Below are 22,940 nucleotides of genomic sequence, written 5' to 3' on the forward strand. Positions count from 1 at the left end.
AAAAAATAAACAAAACAAGCAAATCATCCCAGAAAAGCTGGAAAATTAACAAAAACTGCGGATTAATTTTGTGTCCATCAGTTAATAATTTTAGCTTTAATTTAAGTATTTTGGTGATGAAGAATACTTTTAAAAGATTAAATACTGCAAAATATAATTATATAAAAATTTATTTAATGCCACAAATGACCGATAAGGGTCATTTTATGGGTTTTTACAATTTTTTTTTACATCAAATTTAAAGTTTTACTGTAAGAAAATAAATTTAAAAACTATTAAAATACAATCTTATTTGTGGTTAATATTTGTAATAAAAGTAATTTACTTTTTTTAGGGAATTTCCACAACAACAAAAAAAACCCTGTAAAAGGGCTTTTTTAACAGATAATTCACAGATATTTGATCATTTATTGAAAAATTCAGGTAATTACAGTAATTATCTGTATAAAAAAACATATAAAATGTAATTTTTTCAACTTTAGTATCACTTTAACTGTAAAATGTATTTTTGACATTAAATTTAAAGTTTTACTGTAAGACAATAAATGTAAATAATGTTTTTAAAACAGCAATATTTTTAACTACAATCTATTTTTTAGATTAAATATAAATTCAATGGTTTTTGACATATATATATATATATATATATATATATATATATACATATATATACATATATTGTCTTACAGTAAAACTTAAAATTTAATGTAAAAAATACATTTTACAGTTACAGTTATATTAAAGTTAAAAAAAATAAGTTTTTATCTAAATATTTACTGTATATTGTCTTTATTTTTACTTAATGTAGAAAAACAAGAATAATCCTTTGAATTTCTGGATTTTTATTGATTTTTTATTATTATTTTGCAGTTTTTGTAAAGATGATGATCACAAAGAATGAGCGATAATAATCCGGTAAAAAAAGCTGCTTTAGTTTCCTCCTGCGTCTCCTCGTCTGCTGCAGGAGGAGAAGGAGGAGGAGAAGTGAGCGATAAGCCGTCGGAGCTTCAATACTCTGATTGATGTCGTTCTCATGCAGCTCTGCTGACTCGACCTTCAGACGCTCAGAGATACAAGAGTTCACTAACTCGCCGCGCGCCGCCGTCTGCAGCGCGCCGCCGTCTCCAATTATCCGTCCAATCACCCGAGACGAGAAAACGTTCTCTCAAGGTTCTCTGCCAATGAAAAGCCAGCTTTGTTCTGATCAGAGCGTCTCAGGATCCATCTGTCATCACATACAACTATCTGATGCTGGTAAAGGGCTGTGGGGCCCAACATGGGGCCCCCGGACCCACTCAGGGTCCTCAGAGGGCGCCCTGGGGGTCGCCGCAGGATTTTATTAGTTAGATTTTATTTACAGAAATAAGAAACGTTTCTTTGCAGTGATTCATTTACAGAACATGTAGCTAAAAAAGTTAAATCCACTCCAGGAGGCTTTATATTACTGATACTAGTAGCGGCTCCCAATTTAACATGCATATTGACTAAAAAAGACACAAAATGACCAAAAAAAGACACAAAATGACCAAAAAAAGACACAAAATGACCAAAAAAAGACACAAAATGACCCAAAAAGAAAAAAAATTATCTCATCTGATGCTGTTAAAGGGCTGTGGGGCCCAACATAGGGCACTCGGACCCATTCAGGGTCCTCAGAGGGCCTCCGCTGGATTTTACTGCAAAGAAACGTTGTTTTTTTGTTTGTCCAACCAGCAGTCAAAAACCTTAAGATATTTGATTAAATTATTTTTTTAATTTAATTTGATTTAAATGCAATTTAATTTATTCAAAATGTTATTACATTTTAATGCAATTCAATTGAAATGTAATTAATTGAATTTAAAAAAATATTCAAAAAATAAAATAAAATCTTATTTGTTGTTAATATTTGTAATAAAAGTAATTAACTTTTTTTTGGGGGGGAATTTGCACTATAAAAAAAACAAAACAAGAAAAAACTAAAATGAAAATGAGGTATTTTACGGATAATTCAGATTTTTTGATCATTTTTTCAAAAATACAGGTAATATACAGTAAATATCTGTATAAAAAACATATCAAACTTTTTTTTTTTTTTAAATGTTGTGTCTTTATTGGTAATTTTGTGTCTTTTTTTGATCATTTTGTGTCTTTTTTAAAGTAATTTAATTTTTTCCTGTAATTTTGTGCCTTTTTTGGTCATTTTGTGCCTTTTTCTCTATTATTCTGATCATCTGTAAATCACTCTCCTGGCCTCCTTCCCATCTTTGCCTTTCGTTTTTTTTTCTTTTAGAAAAACTTGTTTCAAAAGTTGCCATGTTGCCCTGTAGGTGGCGCTACAGGAAGCTTCCCACCAGGAAAAGAGACGTTTCTAATAAACCGTCCCTGAGTTTTCAACATGAAGCTGCTCTGTTAGAATAAACGCTGTTCCTGTCTGTAGCTCCAGCTCTAGTCCCGGCCTGTTGCCCCTCCAGCTGAAACAACCCGAGGTAAAACCAGTCATGACGTCCTGGCTGCGTTTCTCAGAACTCTTATATAACGCGGGGGAGATCTGGATCTCTATAAGCTGGAGAGAAGCTGCTGGAAATAGCCGGCTGTGAGCAGTGCTGGGTCATACTACCAGCTGTGTTAATGATGCATTAGCACCACGAGGTGCCACACAAAGGCTTCCTTTGATCAATCATTTAGCATCCCCACACACTCTTATATCACACACACACACACACACACACACACACATGGGGCTGGCAGTGTGTACTGCATGAGGACCGAGGAGGAGCAGGAGGAGGAGGAGGAGCAGGAGGAGCAGGACACTTTTAGTTCCCTAACAAGGCGTCTCATCACCTTCAGTCATCCCTTCATTCACATGTTGCCGTGCTGTCACTTTACCCAGCAGGCCGTGCAGCGAGAGCATCAGGCGGCGCTCAGCGTCTCCATCACAGATCGTTTTAGATCATGGGTCTCAAACTGGCGGCCCGCGGGCCAATTTCGGCCCTCGTGATGATATTTTGTGGCCCCCACCTTGATATGAAAGTTTAATGTGAGTTTTATATGAATGGCACTTTACCGTGTTGTGTGTGGAAGGTCCCTTTAATTACTTTTTTTGGTACTTTTGTGTCTTTTTTTTATTAATTTTGTGTCTTTTTAAAATTATTTTGTGTCTTTTTTAATTTTGTGTTTTTTCAGTCATTTTGTGTCTTTTTTTAGTAATTTTGTGTCTTTTTCTGTCATTTTGTGTCTTTTTTAAGTAATTTTGTGTCTTTTTCTGTCATTTTGTGTCTTTTTTTGGTCATTTTGTGTCTTTTTTTTAGTCATTTTGTGTCTTTTTCTGTCATTTTGTGTCTTTTTCTGTCATTTTGTGTCTTTTTTTAGTAATTTTGTGTCTTTTTCTGTCATTTTGTGTCTTTTTTAAGTAATTTTGTGTCTTTTTCTGTCATTTTGTGTCTTTGTTTTGGTCATTTTGTCTTTTTTTAGTAATTTTGTGTCTTTTTCTGTCATTTTGTGTCTTTTTTTGGTCATTTTGTGTCTTTTTTTAGAAATTTTGGGTCTTTTTCTGTCATATTGTGTCTTTTTTTGGTCACTTTGACACTGCCTCCAGCGGCCCCCAGGTAATTTGAGTTTGAGACCCCTGTTTTAGAGAGTCAGCGTCCCTCTGAGGAGGCTCGTCAGGTGTTTCAGGATCTGGTCGTTCAGACACGACGGCACCAAGTTTGAGTAAATGATCGCAAATGTTTAAAGTTTCCCGTGGAACGCCGCACATGCTCTGAAAGCATAAAGTGGGCATGCCTGTAACGAGGAGACCTGTTGGTACCTATATAACATGTTTTCATGTTTTCAGATTTCTTGAGGTCAGAAGTCAAGGGACCTCTGTGAAAAACGGGCATGCCTGTGATTACCCAAGAACCCACAAGTCTCAGCTTTCCAGTCAGACCCGATTTATGCAAAACCCTAAGTGAAAGTATCACAAAATATCAGTATATCAGTGATCTTACTAAACCGTATAAGCCCACTATTGAGCGAGTGAGCCAGGTATCAACCTTAGGCGTCTATCGCCGTTTTCAAACTCTCTCAAAGTCGTAGCTTACCCGGGGCCGGGTCGCGGGGGCAGCAGGCTAAGCAAAGTATCCCAGACGTCCCTCCAGCGTTTTCTGGGACGAATTTAGGGCCTCTAACTGGTGCGACGTGCCTGGAAAACTTTGTTTTCAGGAGTTCTATTTGTTAATCTAGTTAATTTAGTCCAAAGAACCTTCCTTTTTGTTGCAAGAACGCCAGTTTAGATCCTGTTCCAGAGCAGGGACTCTCCCAGCATGAGAGCAACACAGTAACAGTGTACTATGATTGGTTGATCACGGTCGATCCAGTACCAGCAAACGCCATATTTAAGATCCCGAAAAACCCAAAAGACAGTTTAGATTTATAACATAACACAAATCAAGGGCATCATGGTGAAACTGAAAGTGGCACACTAATCGTTTTAACTTGATTGTCATGTTTTAATAATTATTGGAAGCCAAAATCATAATTGGATATAACATTCGACACCTTTAATCGAAAGACGAGACTTTTTCCTGACTTTGTGAAGAGCAGCTTTTACTTTTCAAGCCCTTTTTAACACATCTGGACTCATCTGAGAGTCAGCAGAAACAAGTGAAGCTGACTTTCACCTCAGGAGTCAGAAGCTCATAAAACGGCCGATGTGAGGCGCCGCTTGGCTTTGTGTCACCAGAAGGTTTTGAGGATAATGACAGAACTGGATCCACGAGATGAAACTCCACCACGAAACCTCGAGACAGAGCAGATGTGTCACAGCACAAACACTCTTCACTTTAGTTAGAATCAAGTCACACAAATTGATAAACACGTTTCCTGTTGAGGGGTTCTTTTGAAACATTTCATGGACGAAATACGTTTTATTCCACGATGAGCAGCGCTCGGTAAAGAAGAAGATGTTAATTAAAAACAACGTTTCAGCAGCTGGAGTTTACAAAAAACAAGGAGGAGGAGATTTTTATCAGGTCGGTTTGTGAGGAGAAACGCAGCTGAAGAGATTAAAAACATGTAATTACGCTCAGTGAGGCCTTTTCCACTCCGGTCCATCTGTTTCTGTGTCTGAACACAACAGCAACATCCCAACGCTCCTCATGCTCCTCATGCTCCTCGTGCTCCTCATGCTCCTCATGCTCCTCATGCTCCTCATGCTCCTCATGCACACGCAGCTTCATAAACTGTAATTAAAACGTGGCCGAGCCTAAAGGAAGGTGCCAGGACCACCAGGACCACCAGGACCACCAGGACCACCCCACCTAGAGCTCCTCAAAGTTTACAGATTTCTCGGGGTGAAAAGTACGGTGGCCCTGAAGTGCAAAACACAACGGCAAAACAGAAAACATAACGACAAATCAAAAACACAACAGTAATGTGTGTGTGTGTGTGTGTGTGTGTGTGTGTGTGTGGCCTGGAGCGCAGTTTTCAAATTTATGTTTTGACAGTTTTTTCTCTCCCTCTACACTCTGGTGATGATGTCACACACTGTGACACGAACATTCCGTGCAATACACACCCATTATAATCTCAGAATTTCTCCAAAAATGATCATGGTCATTGAACAGGGATTGATAAAAAACTATATGACCTATCGAAACATGGATTAATACACCGATACACAAGACTTGTGTCTACTGTTTAAAGTTTAAATGGAGTCTCTAGGTGAAATTATGCCGGAGAAGTAGACGTTTAAAAATCTCCAATTATTGTTCTTTTTCGCTAATTTTTTTTCGGCCCTCCCATTCACTTCAATGCAAAATTTTGGGCAGTTTTTTGCAACTTACAACGCGAAAAATTCGTATTCTGTAGAGAAAAGTAATAGCACAACGATCCCGATCAAACCGCACGTTTTGATATATAATTTGTCCCTACAGCTATTGCTGTATGGGACCAGTGCTCGGTGCGATTGTCCCGAAGCCCTAATAACACAACAACAAAACAGAAAACACTAGGGTTGTCACGATACTAAAATTTTCAACTGGATACCGATACTCAGGAAAATATTCAATACTCGATACCATTTTCGATACCACCAGGATAAAAACAAAGACCCCAAAATTTAACGGAAATATTTTTATTAACAAGAAAAATGCAACATGTAAAAATGAACAGAACCACAGGTTAAATATTTATAATAAAAAACAGTTGTACAAAAAGAAACTGCAACCATGATAACAAGCTTCAGGTCTGAGGTAGTGCAGAAAATAAATAAATAAATACAATAAACAATAACAATTAGAACAATATTTTGAGGTTGTATGCTGTGCACAATATTAGGCAAGCTGGATAAAAAAAATAGCAATAACATAACTTAAGTGTTCATTCCTTTGCTTTGCTTTACACACATAACAATAAACTATCCATACTTTTGAAAATGAGTATTGTACCCGGATACAACATTTTAGTTTTGATACTTTTTTGAGTATCGATACTTTTGACAACCCTAGAAAACACAACGGCAAATCAAAAAAAAGTTTTGTTGCTGTGTTTTCTGTTTTGTTGTTGTGATTTTGCACTTCAGGGCCACCGTAGGAAGGAGAGAGGAAAGTGTCTGATTGTTTGGGCTCTTTGCAGATGAAAAGTCAGATTTGTGGGAGCATCAGGATGATTTACGAGTCACCCTGCTCCAGATCCCCTGGTGACCATGAGACGAGCATCGGAGGAATTTGTTTTCACTGGATCCTTTTCTGTGCCAGAATGTTTCTCCTCCCTCGTCCTCTCCGCTTTGCCCTTGTTCCAGTAAAACGTCTTTAACCCCTCCTATTAGCACACTTGGCGCCTTCCGATCTTCCTCTCGTCCTCCCAATTTGTCATTTCATTTCCCAAGATATCTCCTCATTACCTTCTTTCCCTGCTCCGAGTTGTTTTATGGCTTCCTCGACACCCTTTTCTCTCCGGCGTGCCCTTGTCCGCCTCGACACGCAGACTGAATTGCCTACAGTGCAGTCAGATAGATGGATGGATACAGTTTGTGGTTAGACTGATGGTTGGCTTCGTCCTTGACGGAGGAGAGAATCTGATATGTTTTTCCTCATCGTGTCTCTGAAACCTGCAGTGAACCCTGCCTCACCCGGCGCCCACGCTCCTCTTACTCTGGTGTCACTTTCACTGGGAGTTCTGGTGTCCCGTCCTGATCTGAATTTGGTTTTGGGAGGATTTAGACGGGGGGGAATCCCACGGGGAGGGGGAAAAGTTCCCTGAATGTCACACGGAAATGATGAGTAGAAGAAGAAAGGGACCGGAGGATTTGTTTGTTTTCTGGTTGAGGTAAAACTGAGGTAAAAATGTGTTATTTTGTTCTATTTGTGGATCCTGAGGTCTCTAAACAGTCTGTGAGTTGCATAAATCGGGTATGACAGTAAGCTGAGACTCCTGTTGATTCTAGGGTAATCACAGACATTTTTACAGGGGCCCCTTGACTTCTGACCTCAAGATATCTGAATGAAAATGGGTTATATGGGTACCCACAAGTCTTGTCTTTACAGTCATGCCCACTTTATGCTGATCACATGTAGTTCTGTGCAGAAACGATGCAGTTTTGTGCAGAAACTATGCCGTTTTGTGCAGAAACAATGCAGTTTTGTGCAGAAACTATGCAGTTTTGTGCAGAAACAATGCAGTTTTGTGCAGAAACTATGCAGTGCAGTATGTTATTTTGGGGTATTCTATCTGAATATTCAGTCTGTGAGCTGCATAAATCGGGTGTGACTGGAAAGCTGAGACTCCTGTTGATTTTAAGGTTATCACAGACATGCCCATTTTTACAGGGGTCCCTTGACTTCTGACCTCAAGATATCTAAATGAAAATAGGTTCTATAGATTCCCACAAGTCTCCTCTTTGCAGACATGCCCACTTTATACTAATACCATGCAGTTTGAGGCAAAACCATATAGTTTTTTGGTAAAACCATATAGTTTATTGGTCATTTCATGCATTTAAATGTGCTACTTTGCAGTACAGTATGTTATTTTGGGGTATTCTATCTGAATATTCAGCCTGTGAGCTGCATAAATCGGATATGACTGGAAAGCTGAGACTCCTGGGCAGACATGCCCATTTTCTGGTGTCCCATCCTGATCTGAATTTGGTTTTGGGAGGATTCAGATGAGGGGAATCCCACGGGGAGGGGAGAAAAGTTCCCTGAATGTCACATGGAAACGATGAGTAGAAGAAGAAAGGAACGGGAGGATTTGTTTGTTTTCTGGTTGAGGTAAAACTGATCTCACCTGCCTCTCTCGAAAAAAGAAAATTTGCCGCTTCTTGCAATTTGCAAATCACTCCTGTCACGGCTGCAGTTTTATTATTTTCTACATAATTACGGAGTGCCACCACGCTCCGAACAATCCCCTGTACACAAATACAGTACAAGTAATTACAAGGCTGCGTGGAGGCGAGCTGAGCCCGACAAAATGGGACGCAGCCAAGCGGCATATGACTCCCGTCGTCGGGAGCCGGCCCGAGTCCTCGAGGCCGATCCAGTGATGCAGCAAAACATGACACTGTTGTGTCTTTTTTCCTCCTTTTTTTTTTTTCCTCCTCGCCGACATGAAGCGAAGCCGCCGTCGCAGCTCCGGCCTGCAGCTCCGTCTGCCTCCAACACTCTCATTTTCCATCATCTAATCTCTCTTTTTCAGCTCCGTCTCTCTGTTGCTTCTGTCTCTCCTCCTACACTCTCTCTCCTCTCGTCTTTCTCCCTTTTTTCACTTTCTTCTCTCGTCTCCCTCCACCTCTTCCTATACATGTAGCCTCTGCTCTCTTCTCCTCACCTCCTCCTACTCGCTTTTCTATTTCCTCTCGTTTCATCTCTTATTTCCCACTTCACCTCTGGCAGCAGCTGGGTCTCTGGCAAAGTATTTTTAAAGCAAAGCAACATGTTTAGAAGTAGCAAACATGAATGAGAATCCCATTATTTGTCGAGTATTTCGCCTGCCAGCAATGATTATTTTATGATCGGTAAATAAGAGTCAGAGGGGACGTCTTTAAAGAGCAACTTAACACCCGTGTTAGCTTGAATACACCCACTTGACTTATTGAAAGTCTTCCGTCGGTTGCATCTTCTCCATCTCTTTAACAATTATAACTTCAAACAGGAGTCCCATATGTTGCTCTGGTTTATGAGTTCTGGATGACCACCGGGGACGGCCAGCAGCTCTGGGGTTTCCACCATCTGTGGAGGAATAAAATAAAATTTAATATCTGTTTTTGAAGGGAGGTGTGGCCCAGATCGGGGTAAAGTGGAGTGAATTATTGGCTGGTGTTTTCGGGGCATAAAGTACAAAGCAAAGTCACAGATTCTTTGGTTGTTTGGAGGACGGCATTACTGGGTGTTTTTACCCGGATGAAGAACATCTGCAGCAACATTTATACAGCCTGTAAACTATAACTGATAGTATATTAAAGACTAATTGTTTGATTTATTAACTCAAAAAGTTAATTCACTCTTTAATTTGCTTCGTCGTAGTCTGACTTACAAACAACATCACATAATACTCAAAGTAAAGAGATTTTTTAAGTCACTGGAAGCAGCGAATATGTGGCATTTTAGGGGAAAATAGAAAATCAATATCTCTGAAATGAATACCAAAACAATAGTTTGGGGAATAATAAAAACCTTTTCCATTTAACAGAATGGCAGTTGTTTTTTAAAGGGGCTCAAATATCAGTTTAGTCGTCATGTAGAGGAGTATTCAGCCTATTAAAACCTTGGTGGTGATGAAGGTCTTTTACTCTGTGGGGAGTTTTGTGAAATCTGACAAAGTTACTGTGATGGTGTAAAAGTGATGTCATCTGTGTTATCGAGGTTATCACACAAAGCTACAAACTGGAGTTTAAAAGAAACAGCTGTCTTTGAGAAAGGAGGGCTAAGAAAACAAGATAACATTGGGCTGTACCACGGCGTGTCAGTGTATAGAGGAAAATGGTGAGAAAACGCCTTAATTTCCTTTTTAACCCCTTCACGATTCAACTGTTCTCAGTGGAGATACTGATATTATATGAAACAACACACATGACATCTATTGGTACCAACCGTGTCCTGATATCTTGCAAGGAAAGAGGCTTAATAAGGCTCCAAAATTAGACAAAAGTTTGGTAATTGGTAAGGCCATTTTCTCTTCACAGACATGCCCACTTTATGTTGTAGTTTGGGGCAGAAACAGTGCAGTTAATTGTTATTTTGGCCTATTCTATCTGAATATTTGCACACACTAGGAGCTCTAAACAGTCTGTGAGTTGCATAAATCGGGTATGACGGGAAAGCTGAGACTAATCACAGGCTTGCCCATTTTCACAGGGGTCTCTTGACCTCTGACCTCAAGAAATCTGAAAGAAAATAGGTTGTACAGGTACCCAGAGGTCTCTGCTGTACAGACATGCCCACTTTATGCAGGTAACATGCAGTTTTGTGCATAAATCCTGCAGAATAAATGCTATTTTCACCTATTTTTCTTTCAATATTCCTGCTTACCAAACAGTCTGTGAGTTGCATAAATCGGGTATGACTGGAGAGCTGAGGTTATTGTGGATTCTACGGTTATCACAGGCATGCGCGTTTTCACTGGGGTCTCTTGACCTCTGACCACAAGAAATCTGAATAAAAATGGGATGTACAGGTACCCACAAGTCTCCTCTTTACAGCCACACCCGCTTTATGCTGATAGCATGCAATTTTTTGCAGAAACCATACATTAAAATGTTTTATTTTGGCCTATTGCATATTAATATTTGTGCACACTGGGGTCCCTAAACAGTCTGTGAGTTGCATAAATCGGGTCTGGATGGAAAGCTGAGACTCTTGTGGATTCTCGGGTAATCACAGACATGCCCATTTTCATAGGGGTCTCTTGCCCTCTGACCTCAAGATATCTTAACGAAAATGGGTTCTATGGGTACCAACAAGTCTCCTCTTTTCAGACATGCCCACTTTATGCGGTTTTGATCAAAAACATACAGTTTTTCTCCTGCAGTAAAATGTGTTATTTTAACCTATTGCATATGATGGATTTGGAATAGCATAAATTGGGTTCTATAGGTTCCCACGAGTCTCCTCTTTACAGACATGCCCACTTTATACTAATGCCATGCTGTTTGAGGCAGAACCGTATAGTTTTTTGGTAATTTCATGCATTTAAATGTGCTACTTTGTCCTCTTGTATGTGAATATTTGTGCATCCTGGCGTCCCTAAACAGTCTGTGAGCTGTATAAATCGGGTCTGAGTGTAAAGCTGAGACTCTTGTGGATTCAATGATGTTGGTCAGTGGAACTTGAGCTCAGTGTATAGAGGATTCAAAGGATTTTTCAATAAGAACAACAAAAGCGCTCTCCAAAAAACGCAATTCTTACAGTATTCTCCAAGATGTCAAAAGTTTTTTAACCAAATTGTTGGATGGATTTTTCCTCAAGTTCCTTAAGGTCTTGGTGTCTTAATGTTGGAGGTTCGAAGGATTTTTGACCATTCTTATCATTTCTAAATGGTAAAAAAAAAAGTTAAAGTTTGGACCAAATCTGTGCACCAAATCGTATTAAGCCAAAAGATTGCTGCAGCAACTTATGAGCATTGGAATGACCTTCTTACATTCATGTTCATGTTCCAAACTCACATTTACACACTTTCACAAGTGGTTTACTGCTTTATGTGGCATCTACTGTTGACTTTCTATCTTCACCTCCATCCACCCCTCTAAAGAAAGGCTGAACCTTGAGAATATGAAATACCAAAACTTTGGACTATTTCTTTAACCCTCTGGAGTCTCCAGAAGCTCCAAATAATCCAGACTTGTTGCCTCCATCAGACTAGAAAACAAAGCAGCGTGGAACCCTACTGTAAATTTACCTCTAAAGTTCTGGCTGTAAACTCCATGAGGCCAGTTTCAGTTTGATGATGATATACCAAGTAAAACTGGAGACAAGCTCAAATAGATTTAGTATAAAATGATAGAACTGGATGGAACCCTCTTATATGGTAGATTTGACACCTTTGGTCACATTTGAAACATTTAAAAGTCTTTATTGAGCATGATAGTGTTTTGGAAGTAAAAAAAGACAAAAAATGACCAAAAATGACAAAATGAAAAAAAGACACAGAAATAGACAAAATGACTAATAAAACCCACAAAATGACCAAAAAAAGACACAAAATAGTTTAAAAAGACACAAAATTTACCAAAAATGACTAAAAAAAGACACAAAATTACCAAAAAAGACACAAAATGTCCAAAAAAAGACACAAATTGACCAAAAATGACCAAAAAAGACACAAAATAATTTATAAAGACACAAAATGACCAAAAATGACTAAAAACAGACTTAAAAGACACAAAAATACACAAAATGACAAAAAAAAGACATAAAATGACTAAAAAAAGACACAAATGACCAAAAAAGGACAAAAATAATTTTAAAAGACACAAAATGAACAAACATGCCTAAAAAAAGACAAAAAATGAGAAGACAAAATGGCCAAAAATAACTAATAAAAGACACAAAATAACTAAAAAATACACGAGAAAAGGTGTTTAAGTGGTGTAAACAGGCAGGATGGAAAAGGATTAAAAAAATGGACAAAATAGCCCAAAAAGCCTCCACAGAGTTAAATAACGAACTTTGTGCCAAAACAGAAGAAGGTCTAAAGTGATAAAGTTTTGTGTTGGGATCAGGAGGTTAACACACTGAAGGAAACAAGTGAACAAACCAAGAATGTGGCCAAACATTTCATTCCAACTTCCACATGGTGAGAGTTGGTGGATGCTCGGCGGACCCCGACCCCGACCCGGACCCCCCCACCAGAACCAGACTGGTATTAACCAGGTCTGTTGGATCGCTGCAGGTTTTTACAGAGAGATATTTGAGCTGAGAGGGCAGGAACATGACTTCTGACTCTAGTTGTGTTTTAATTGTTGGAGCATGGCGGTGCTGCCGGTGTTGTTTCTGTCCTCAGGTTGAATTATTTTCATTCTCTCAGGTCTCATAGTTCCTCTCGGATCAGGAGGTTTTACATCTCTGTTTCTAATCTCGTCTAAGTGTTCAACTCCTGACAGTTTTTAGGAAGAAGGGGAAACAACTCAAACATGTCTTAGTGCACAGTTAGAATTACAGGAATCAGACAAAAACAAAAGGGTGAATTTTTCTGACAATTTAAAAAACTTTTTTTTTTATCTACAACACTTGTCCAAGTACCCACAAGTGTCACCAATATTGTAAAAAAAAAAATGACCAAAAAAAGACAGAAAATTACCAAGAAAGACAGAAAATTACCAAAAGAAAGCACAATTATCAAAAAAGTCCACATATTTTACATATTCTCAGTATTGTCATATTTGCAGCCTCTCCTGTCCTCTCCTCTCAGCTCTGTGTAAACAGCCTCTCCTGTCCTCTCCTCTTTTTGTGTCTTTTTTGTGGTAATTTTGTGTTTTTTATTGTCATTTTCTTTCCCTTTTTCATCTTTTTGTGGCTTTTTTGGTCATTTTGTATCTTTTTTGGTCATTTTGTGTCTATTTTATTAATTGTAATTTGGTGGCCTTTTTTAAATATAATTTTGTGTCTTGTTTTGTCCACAACTCAAAGATTTTCAGTTGGTAAAAACCAGATAAGTTTCCTCTTAAAAAACGACTCAAATGAGTGAATCTCGTCCATCACATTATTTCTCTGTTTCCTTCTGAAGGAATCTAATTAGTTGAAGTCGGCAGTAAACAGCAATGTAAATGCATCAGATTTATAATAACATAGGATTAGTTCAGTCTGGCTGCACACTGCTACAATACACACAGGAACAGGACTCTCTCAGGACTGGCTCAGTTTTGGTCATTTTGTCAGTTTTTTGGGTCTTTTTTTGGGTCATTTTGTGACTTTTTTTGTCATTTTGTATCTTTATTTGTAATTTTGTGTCTTTTTGGTCATTTTTTTCCTTTTTTTTATCATTTTGTGTATTTTTTGGGGGTAATTCTGTTTCTCTTTTCGTCATTTAGTTCTTTTTTATATATATATATATCATTTTGTGTGTCTTTTGGCCTTTTTTGTCTTTTTTTATTTTGTGTCTTTTGTAATTTTGTTTCCCTTTTTCATCTTTTTGTGTCTTTTTTGGTCTTTTCATGTCTTTATGGGGTCATTTAGTTTCTTTTTTGTAATTTTTTTGTCTTTTATTGTCATGTTGTGTCTGTTTGTGCAATTTTGTTTCCCTTTTTCATCTTTCTGTGTCTTTTTTGGTCATTTTGTGTCTTGTATTGTCCACAACTCACATGTAAAAACCAGATAAGTTTAGTCTTAAAAAAACGACTCAAATGAGTTAATTGTTCGTCTCGTCCATCACATTATTTCTCTGTTTCCTTGTGAAGGAATCTAATTAGTTGCAGTCGGCAGTAAGCAGCAATGTAAATGCATCAGATTTATAATAACATAGGATTACTGGTGCAACAATCCAAACAGGACTCTGGATGCTGTGAATGTGTCTCGTGTGGAGCCGATCAAGGCTGCGGGAGCATGAAATATGTCCAACATTAACTGACACTGGGGACAAATAACAGCTTGCCCAATACTAATTAAGTGTTGAAATACTCTCAATTTTTCTGGCAAATGTGTTTTTCACCCTCCTCCCTCCCTCCTCCCTCCCTTCCTCTCCCCCCCTCCAAAATAAAATGATTAGGACACCTTTTCAAAGCTTCAACTTTGCAGATATAATAAAAAAGAAGCACCATTTAATCGTGTTATTTTTGTGATATTTCCGTCAAATGTAAAAAGCTTTTTTTTTCTTCCTGCGCTGTTTGATTCTGTCTCCTTTAAACACTCTGTTGTCCCTCTCTCCTCCTCCCTCTTTATGTTTGTCTGCTTTCTTTTCTCCTCCTCTGTTTCTTTTCCTCTTCTCTCTGTCTCTCTCTCTCTCTGTCTCTCTCTCTCCGTCTAGCAGGCCGTGGCCTAGTTAAAACGTCTTCTGCTTTGTGCCTCTTTCTCTTTCATCAGCTTGGAAGTTTTCAGACTCTTTCTCTTCCCCTTTCGTCTCCACTGTCTTCTCTCTTTATATACCTCCTTTACCTCCCTTTGTCCTCCTTTTATTTCCTCTGTTCCTATATTTATTCCTACCTGTTCTCTCTCTCTCTCTCTCTCATTGTGTGGATGATAGCTGTCAGGAGATCTCATCACTGAGTCTCTCTTATTACATGATTACAGGGTAATTATCCTGTGAAGTTGTCTTTGCCCGAATCTATGAAAGACGCTTAATGTCTTTTTAATGGGGTTTGGAGACTTTTTTTTTTTGTCTTTTGTAGTTGGTGTGGACTCTTCAATTTATTGCATTTACATGTGATTGGCCTGGAACAGCGTGTCCTGATTAAGTGGATTCAATGTAATTTTCGGGCGGCGGCGGCGGCGATGGCGGCGCTTCTCGCTCCAAGTTGTCAGTCAGCCTGGCTTTATTTTTAACTTCCTCGGCCTCGGCTTTGTCAGCAAACGGCGTCGTCTGCCAGCGTGTGATGGAGCTGGACCTGACGGAGCTGCTGTCATGTTCAGGACCAAGCAGAAACCTGGCGAGGACTTTAGAGCACAGGGGTCTCAAACTCTGATTAGCTGGGGGCCGCTGGAGGCATCAACATGACCAGAAATAGACACAAAATTACTTAAAAAAGACACAAAATGACCAAAAAATACAGAGAATTACCAAGAAAGACACAATATTATTTTAAAAAAGACACAAAATTACCAAAAAAGGCACAAAATTACAAGAAAAGACACAAAATTACCAAAAAAGACACAAAATTATATTTTAAAAAGACACAGAATTACAAAAAAAGACACACAATTATTAAAATACACAAAATTATTTTAAAAAGACACAAAATTACAAAAAAGACACAAAATTACAAAAAAAAGACACAAAATTACAAAAAGGACACAGAATTACCAAAAAAGACATAAAATTATTTTTAAAAGACACAATTATTTAAAAAAAAAGACACAAAATTATTTTAAAAAAGGCACAAAATTACAAAAAAAAGTAATTAAAGGGACCTTCCACACACAACACAGTAAAGTGCCATTCATATAAAACTCACATTAAACTTTCATATCAAGGTGGGGGCCACAAAATATCATCATGAGGGCCACAATTGGCCCGCGGGCCGCCAGTTTGAGACCCATGATTTAGAGGGAGGAGGGACGGGCGGTGGAGTGAAATGTCACGCTGCTTATCAGCAGAGAAACCTCTCGTCTTTCATCAGGAGTTGTTAACAAGCAGCTCCAGAGGGAATATTTCTCTTATTAGAGATCATCAATTTATTACGTTTCTCTCACAAAAATGAGATATTTACTGCTTTTCTAAAGCCTCTTTCACCAGCCCGGTCACCACTTACAAAATACGACGAAATACGACTGCAAGGCATCATAAGTTTCACTCTTGTAAAAAAAAAAAAAGATGCAATTTGGTTGAATTTGTGCTCCAATAGCACTTTGTGTATTTTTTTTTTTTGTATTTTTTTTGGTAGTTTAGTGTCTCTTTTTTTTCGGTCATTTTGTGTCTTTTGGTAATTTTTTCTCTGTTTGTTTTTGGCAATTTAATGTCTTTTTTGTCTTTTTTTTTTATCTTTTTGGGTCATTTTGTGGCTTTTTTGGTCATTTTGTCTCTTTTTTGTACTTTTTTGTCTGTTTTTGGTCATTTAATGTCTTTTTTGTCTTTTTTTTTTACCTTTTTGGGTAATTTTGTATCTCTTTTTTGTCATTGTGTCTCTTTTTTGGTCATTTTATGTCTTTTTTGTCATTTTGTATCTTTTTTTTGGTCATTTGTTTCTCTTTTGGTCATTTGGTGGCTTTTTTTCTGTCTTTTTTGTCATTTTATGTCTCCTGGTGAAAGTCCTGGTTGGTTTGACCCCTCCAACTGACACTTTTGTGCTTTATACTCCACCTTGCTGTCATTCACAATTACTACGTTATAGTTACAGTTTCACATTTCCAAGATCTCCCCCATTTATAACCTTCCAAAATTAAAGCTTACAAACTACCTATCAAAAGCAGTTTACAGTCGTATATTTTGATTTTATTTTTGGCTTTGTTTGAGTAGCAGTCAAAAGAAAAACCCAAAATATTCCATTTCTAATCAAACACTCAGTGAAAACAATGCTCTGATCAGGCTGAGCAGCTCCAGATTCAACCTGCCTGTCGGGGGATTGAACCGCCGACCTTCCAGTCACAAGCTCGCTTTTTAACCTTTAAACTCTTTGGCGCCTAAAACCGATGATTTCACTTGTTTTCTTCATCAGACCATCATGAGCAAACCCTCACTATCATTTAGAAGTTAAAAAATCAGATTTCCTGCTTGATGAATAACTATTTTACTAACTTTTGTATCAAAGCACAATTCTGTAGATTCAGTAATTAATTCAGTTCTGATCAACAAAATATAAACTCTTGTGAATACCACATAAAGGATTTTTTTTTTAGGGATCTGTTGCTTATTTCACCATAAATATTTAATGTTGTTGAAAATTACATAAGATTTCATTTTTTTCAGGGTTTTTTAAAGTGTGCAGTTCAAACCCAACTTAGTGTTTTTGAAGCAACATTTGATCTGCAGCGTCTAATAATAAAACACTGTGTATATTTTCAGTACAAGTGACCCCAGTGAGAATAAAAATCTCTGCTGATATCGCTGTCTTTTATCCGCTGTACTGTGTTGATCTCACATCTCTCAAATAAATAAAACCCAAAGTGTAGTTTGGCTGTTTTACAAAAGTGCAAATTATCTATTTTTTTTACCCTTCTGTCATTGCCCATCATGCATTTTTCCCGTTCTTTGTCTTATTGTGTGCGAATGCAGCGCATCACTTCACACACAAACAATATCAACATGACTTCTCTCTATGTTTCTCTAACATGTATTTTTCTCTGCTTTTAGTCTTTCCCCAAGTGGCTGCAGCGCAGCTCACTGAACACAAACAATATTAACATGTAATTTTCTCTCTCTGTGTTTGTCTCTGCGCAGCTTGAGAGCCGCTGCTGTCTGTGATGCCCTCCCATGACGCCCCGGTCGGTAGCTGACACTGCCAGTGAGCGGGAGACGCCACTGCACAACCGGTCCTGGGCCCGCATCGTCAGCCGGTTCTCGCCCTCCCTCTTGCACGCTGGAGACTTCAGCTCCGCCCGCCTACCAGTATCCACAACCATCAGCTCCACCGATCCACCCCAGTGAAGCCCTTTCAAAAACAGACACGCTGACGTCCTCAGCGAGCACCAGCAGCAGCAGCAGCAGCCAAAAACCACAGTATCTTCAACGCAACCAGCAGCACCAGCACCACCATCGTAACCACCACCACCACCACCAGCAGCAGCAACCATGTCCAGTCGTAGAAAGTCCTCTAACCCCTGCATGGTCCGGGTCGTCAGCGACATGCCCGAGGAGCAAGACGACCCCGAGGAGGTGATGGACGTGGAAGTATCGGCGGACAATGATGCAACAGAAAAAGAACAATCAGAAGCTTGTGAATCTGCAGAAGAGAAGAGTCAAGACCCCCAGCAGGAGAAGACAGAGAATCCAGACCAGCAGACGGTTCCAAAACCAGTGGAGAACCAGAATCCTGAGCCATTAGAACAAAAAGAGCAGCCGGGTGAAACAGAACAACCCCCCGTCATCGAAGACGTAGAAGCCACGGAGGAGAAGGACCGGGACGGGGGCGACTCCGACCCGGCGTCTCAGAAAAAGCAGCCCAGAGGCTACGAGTGCAAATACTGCCCGTTTTCGACGCAGAACCTGAATGACTTCAAGGAGCACGTGGACTCGAGCCACCCGAACGTCATTCTCAACCCGTTGTACCTCTGCGCCGTCTGCAACTTCAACACCAAGAAGTTTGACTCTCTCACAGAGCACAACGAAAGCCAGCACCCGGGCGAGACGAACTTCAAGTTCAAGAGGATAAAAATGAACAATCAGACTATCTTAGAGCAGACAATCGAAGGCAAGGACAATTCAGTCGAGTGCGGCGTGACAAACGAGCAGGGTGAAAGCAACAGCAGCTCTGTGTTCCCGCCCTGCATATCGACCACGGTGAAGACCCCGGACAGCATCCAGTCGCTCTACAAAGGGAGCGAACCGAAAAGCCAGCGGGACGGCCTGATCCAGAAGAATCAAATCACAGCAGTGAACATCAACGGAACGGTCATCATCCCCGAACCCACCATCCTCCAAGGGCTCTCCCATGTCACCCCGATGCTCCAGCGCCCGCCCAACTTTAACTCTGTACCAAAAATAGCTGTTCCCTTGAACACCACCAAATATAACCCTTCCCTAGACGACAACTTGACGTTGATCACCTCCTTTAACAAGTTCCCTTACCCGACGCACGCCGAGCTGTCTTGGCTGACGGCTGCCTCCAAGCACCCGGAGGACCAGATCAAAGTCTGGTTCACCACCCAGCGGCTGAAGCAAGGCATCACCTGGTCCCCGGAGGAGGTGGAGGAAGCCAGGAAGAAGATGTTCAACGGCTCCATCCCTCCTGCACATCACACGTTCACCGTCCTGCCTACCGTCTCTCAACCGTCTGCCAAATCCCAGCAGTCCTTTGTCCACACCACCGTCGGGCACACAAGTTACGTCCGGACGACCGCGTCCAATGGGTTCAGTGTCGTCGGCACCACAAACTCTCATGCTGGCCCCAGCCCCGCCCTTAAACGATCCCTGCCGACTCACCTGACGACGGTGTTCGGCCCCGAGTCCAAGCGGCCCATCATGGCCGTCGCCCCCCATTCCGGCGACGCCAAAGACAGGGGCCTCATGGCTCCCCCGCCCCCTCCTCCCCCGAAAGACCGCCTCCCAATGGCCCCGCCTCCCGTCCCGACGGAGATGAAGAGATCTGTAGCAGCTCCTTTGGTCACCACGGAGATGAAGAGGCTTTCCGCTACTGTGCCTTTAATGCCACCGCCATCGTCGTCGTCATCACCGTGTTTGTCGTCCAAAGGGAAGATTCTCTCTGCGTTAGGAAACCCCAAAACGAAGCCGGTGGTGTCGCTGCACTCCATAGTCTTTCCAGAGTCTTTAACGAGGCCACTGATAGTCCCGCCGCCTATCTTTGCCCCGCCGTTCAAAAACTCGCTGCATTATCCGCTCTCTACGCCTATCACTTCCAAAGAAAAGCACCCGAATACCCACTCTTTGCCGGCTGCCGATCTGAAGCTGCCAACCTCCCCGCCGCTTATCACCCCGCAGATGAGGAGGCCACCTATTATCCAGTCCATCCACGGTCTGGCGAAAGCCCCCACCCAGATCCCCGGGTACCCCTTGGACAGCAAGAAACTAAAAGAGCAGCAAGGAGTGGAGGTGAAAGCCAGCTACCCCAGAGGAGATAAGGTACTCACTCCTCTGCTGGAGGCCAACGGGACGTCTCGCACGGACGGCAAATGGTCCCACAATCAAAATCAATCACTTGCTCACAACAACGGAGTCGTACATTTGGACGGTTGCGACCCGTTGGCGGCGTTGAAACCAGACTTTCATCAGAAGTCCTCGGTGCTGACGCAGTTCCCCTTGCTGGAGAGGATGAAGGGAAAGACGGCGGAACAGCTAAAGATCTTGGAGGAGAACTTCTTGAGGAACAGCTTCCCGACACTCAGCGACGTGGACAATCTGGCGGGCAGCACCCGCCTGTCTCACCAGGAGATCGACAGTTGGTTTGTGGAGCGCCGTGCACTACGTGACAACCTGGAACAAGCCCTCCTCAACTCCATGGGCACCAAGAGGATGGACGCAGGTGGCATCGCTGCCATCGCCAAGAAACGACAGCAGCAGCACGAAACTCTGCAGCTGAACGGGATTCACAAACCGAGCAGTGGTGTGGGCCATCTGAAGAACCCTCTGGCGCCCTTGCACTCCCTGCCCATCATCGCCCCCTCCATCCCCAACATGAACTCCTGCTCAGTGCCTCCAGACAGCCGATCCATGGCGCTCCTCAAGGACGATTTTGCTCAAACGCGGTGGCCTTCCCCTGAGGAGTTCAGCCAACTGGAGGGTCGGACGGGACGCGCCGAGCTCGCCCGCTGGTTCACCGACAGCCGGCTGCAGAGCGGCAGCATGGAGCTGACGGAACTTTTTCACAACAACGGAGTGAACGGAGGGCAGGGGCTCCCGCCCGTCTGCTCGCCCAAAAACACTCCCCCCAGCATCCTCCAGCGCTGTCAGGATGGAGCCCTAACAAACAACAACAACAACAACAGCAGTAAGGTGTTGGAGGTGGAGTTGGGCTGGCTGATGGAGCAGCGCGCCAACAGCCTCAGCAGTCACGAGGAGCTCCAAGACCGGTTTGCTGGCAGGTACTTTACAGAAATTTTAAAGTTTTGTGTTTTTTTAGGGCTTTTTTAGTGGCACAAGAAAGATGTTTTAGATTTGAGCGGGAATCAATCCTCCATGACCATATTTATCAGTTCTTGAGTAAAAATGAAAGGTTGAAGACGTAATTAAGCATGAGAACAGCCTTCAAATAATGGAGTAATTGATTATTAATTTATTAATTTCACTGATTATTGACAACAATATACAAAGAGCTCAACATACAATAGCTGAAAAATACAGAACTCTACAAAATGTCAAAATTTTATGAAACCAAATCACAGTTTTGACCATTTTTATCAGTTTTTGAGTAAAAATGAAAGGTTAAATTTATCACAAAATCTGTGTTACAAATGATAACAACCCAAAAATTGCCGCAACAATTCATGAAATTACAGATTATTGACAAGAACAACTTGAGCTTTATCTCAAATTTATCCCAAATCTCAAATCTCCCCCTTTTAGTATGTAAGTACTCCTTTAAAACATGCAATTTACAACAGGTGTAAGATACTGGAAAAGCTTTGAAAATGCTTGAATTTGACCACTGCTAAAGTGTACGAACCCTGTTTTTTAGACCTTGGCACCCTGTGACACCCCCAATGAAATAATGCATATATGCAATCAGATTTAACCATAAACTGCATATAAAGATGGACAACATGACAGCTTTCCATTGGTGAGGGCAAAACATCTGTAAAATCCATAAAATGGTCTGTGGCGTCATGATTGACGGCTGTAATAGTCGGGCGTTTCCAGGATATTTAGGCCTTGATGGAGATGTATTGTCCAGTCTTCACACAGTCTATGGTTTTTACAATTTTTAGACTTAATATGAATAGATAAAGTTAGATTAGATTCAACAATACAGGCCCATTTTCAATCACCCAGGGACAAAAAAAAAAAAAAAAATCAAACAATAATCCAAAATTAAAATCCAACTGGTGCTCTTCAGGTTCACAGATAAATATTTAATTTGAAAAACACAATGAACACAATTAAATAAGCTTTAATTTTTACCTTCGAAATCAAGAAATAAAAATTATCTTATAATTAAGGGGTACAAGGACAAACAAGGTTGCAGGCTTTTTGATGTGACATGAGAGGCGGAGAAAGAAAGAAAAGCTGCAGGTGTGACTCGGCTAACAGGTGTTGTCTCGACTTGTTTCAAGTGAGGAACACATCACACACACACATGTGTATTTATATTTATATATATATACATGTGCAAAACACCACAGTGAAGACAGACAGCGATGGATGTTTGTCTTCCACAAGCAACAAAAACCCACGCCCCAAAAAATGTTTCTGCAAACCACAGATATGTTAATCTATATCAGATTTTTTTGTCCTTTAATGAAGCAATAAGAGGGGCGGAGGCGGATTCATGGAAGTGTTTCATTCTGAAGTAGTGCTCTGGTGTCCCATTGTTAGAAGTTATGTCAGGAATTGGTGTTTTTTAAGCCTAACCCTGTTATTTCTTAAGTGTTTTAAAGCACTTAACCCCTTCGTGTTCCAACAACTAACCATCATAAGTACCCACAAGTCTTTTCTTTACAGACATGCCCACTTTATACTTGCAGTTTCTCATGCATCAAATGAGTTATTTTGGCCTACTGTAT

At 40.6% G+C, this 22,940-nt stretch overlaps 1 protein-coding gene across 2 annotated transcripts in view; it reads left to right on the top strand.

Annotated features, from left to right (window-relative positions):
* Positions 1-22,940, top strand: part of LOC131985058 (zinc fingers and homeoboxes protein 2-like) — a 189,829-nt gene that overhangs the window by 136,450 nt on the left and 30,439 nt on the right. For both annotated transcript variants that reach the window (XM_059350088.1, XM_059350087.1), the window contains one exon: positions 17,986-21,302. In XM_059350088.1, the coding sequence (XP_059206071.1) occupies positions 18,337-21,302 (2,966 nt within the window). In that variant the 5' untranslated portion in view covers positions 17,986-18,336. The remainder of the gene's footprint in view (positions 1-17,985; positions 21,303-22,940) is intronic.

The sequence above is a fragment of the Centropristis striata genome, chromosome 14, assembly GCF_030273125.1.
Source record: "Centropristis striata isolate RG_2023a ecotype Rhode Island chromosome 14, C.striata_1.0, whole genome shotgun sequence".
Lineage (NCBI taxonomy): Eukaryota > Metazoa > Chordata > Actinopteri > Perciformes > Serranidae > Centropristis > Centropristis striata.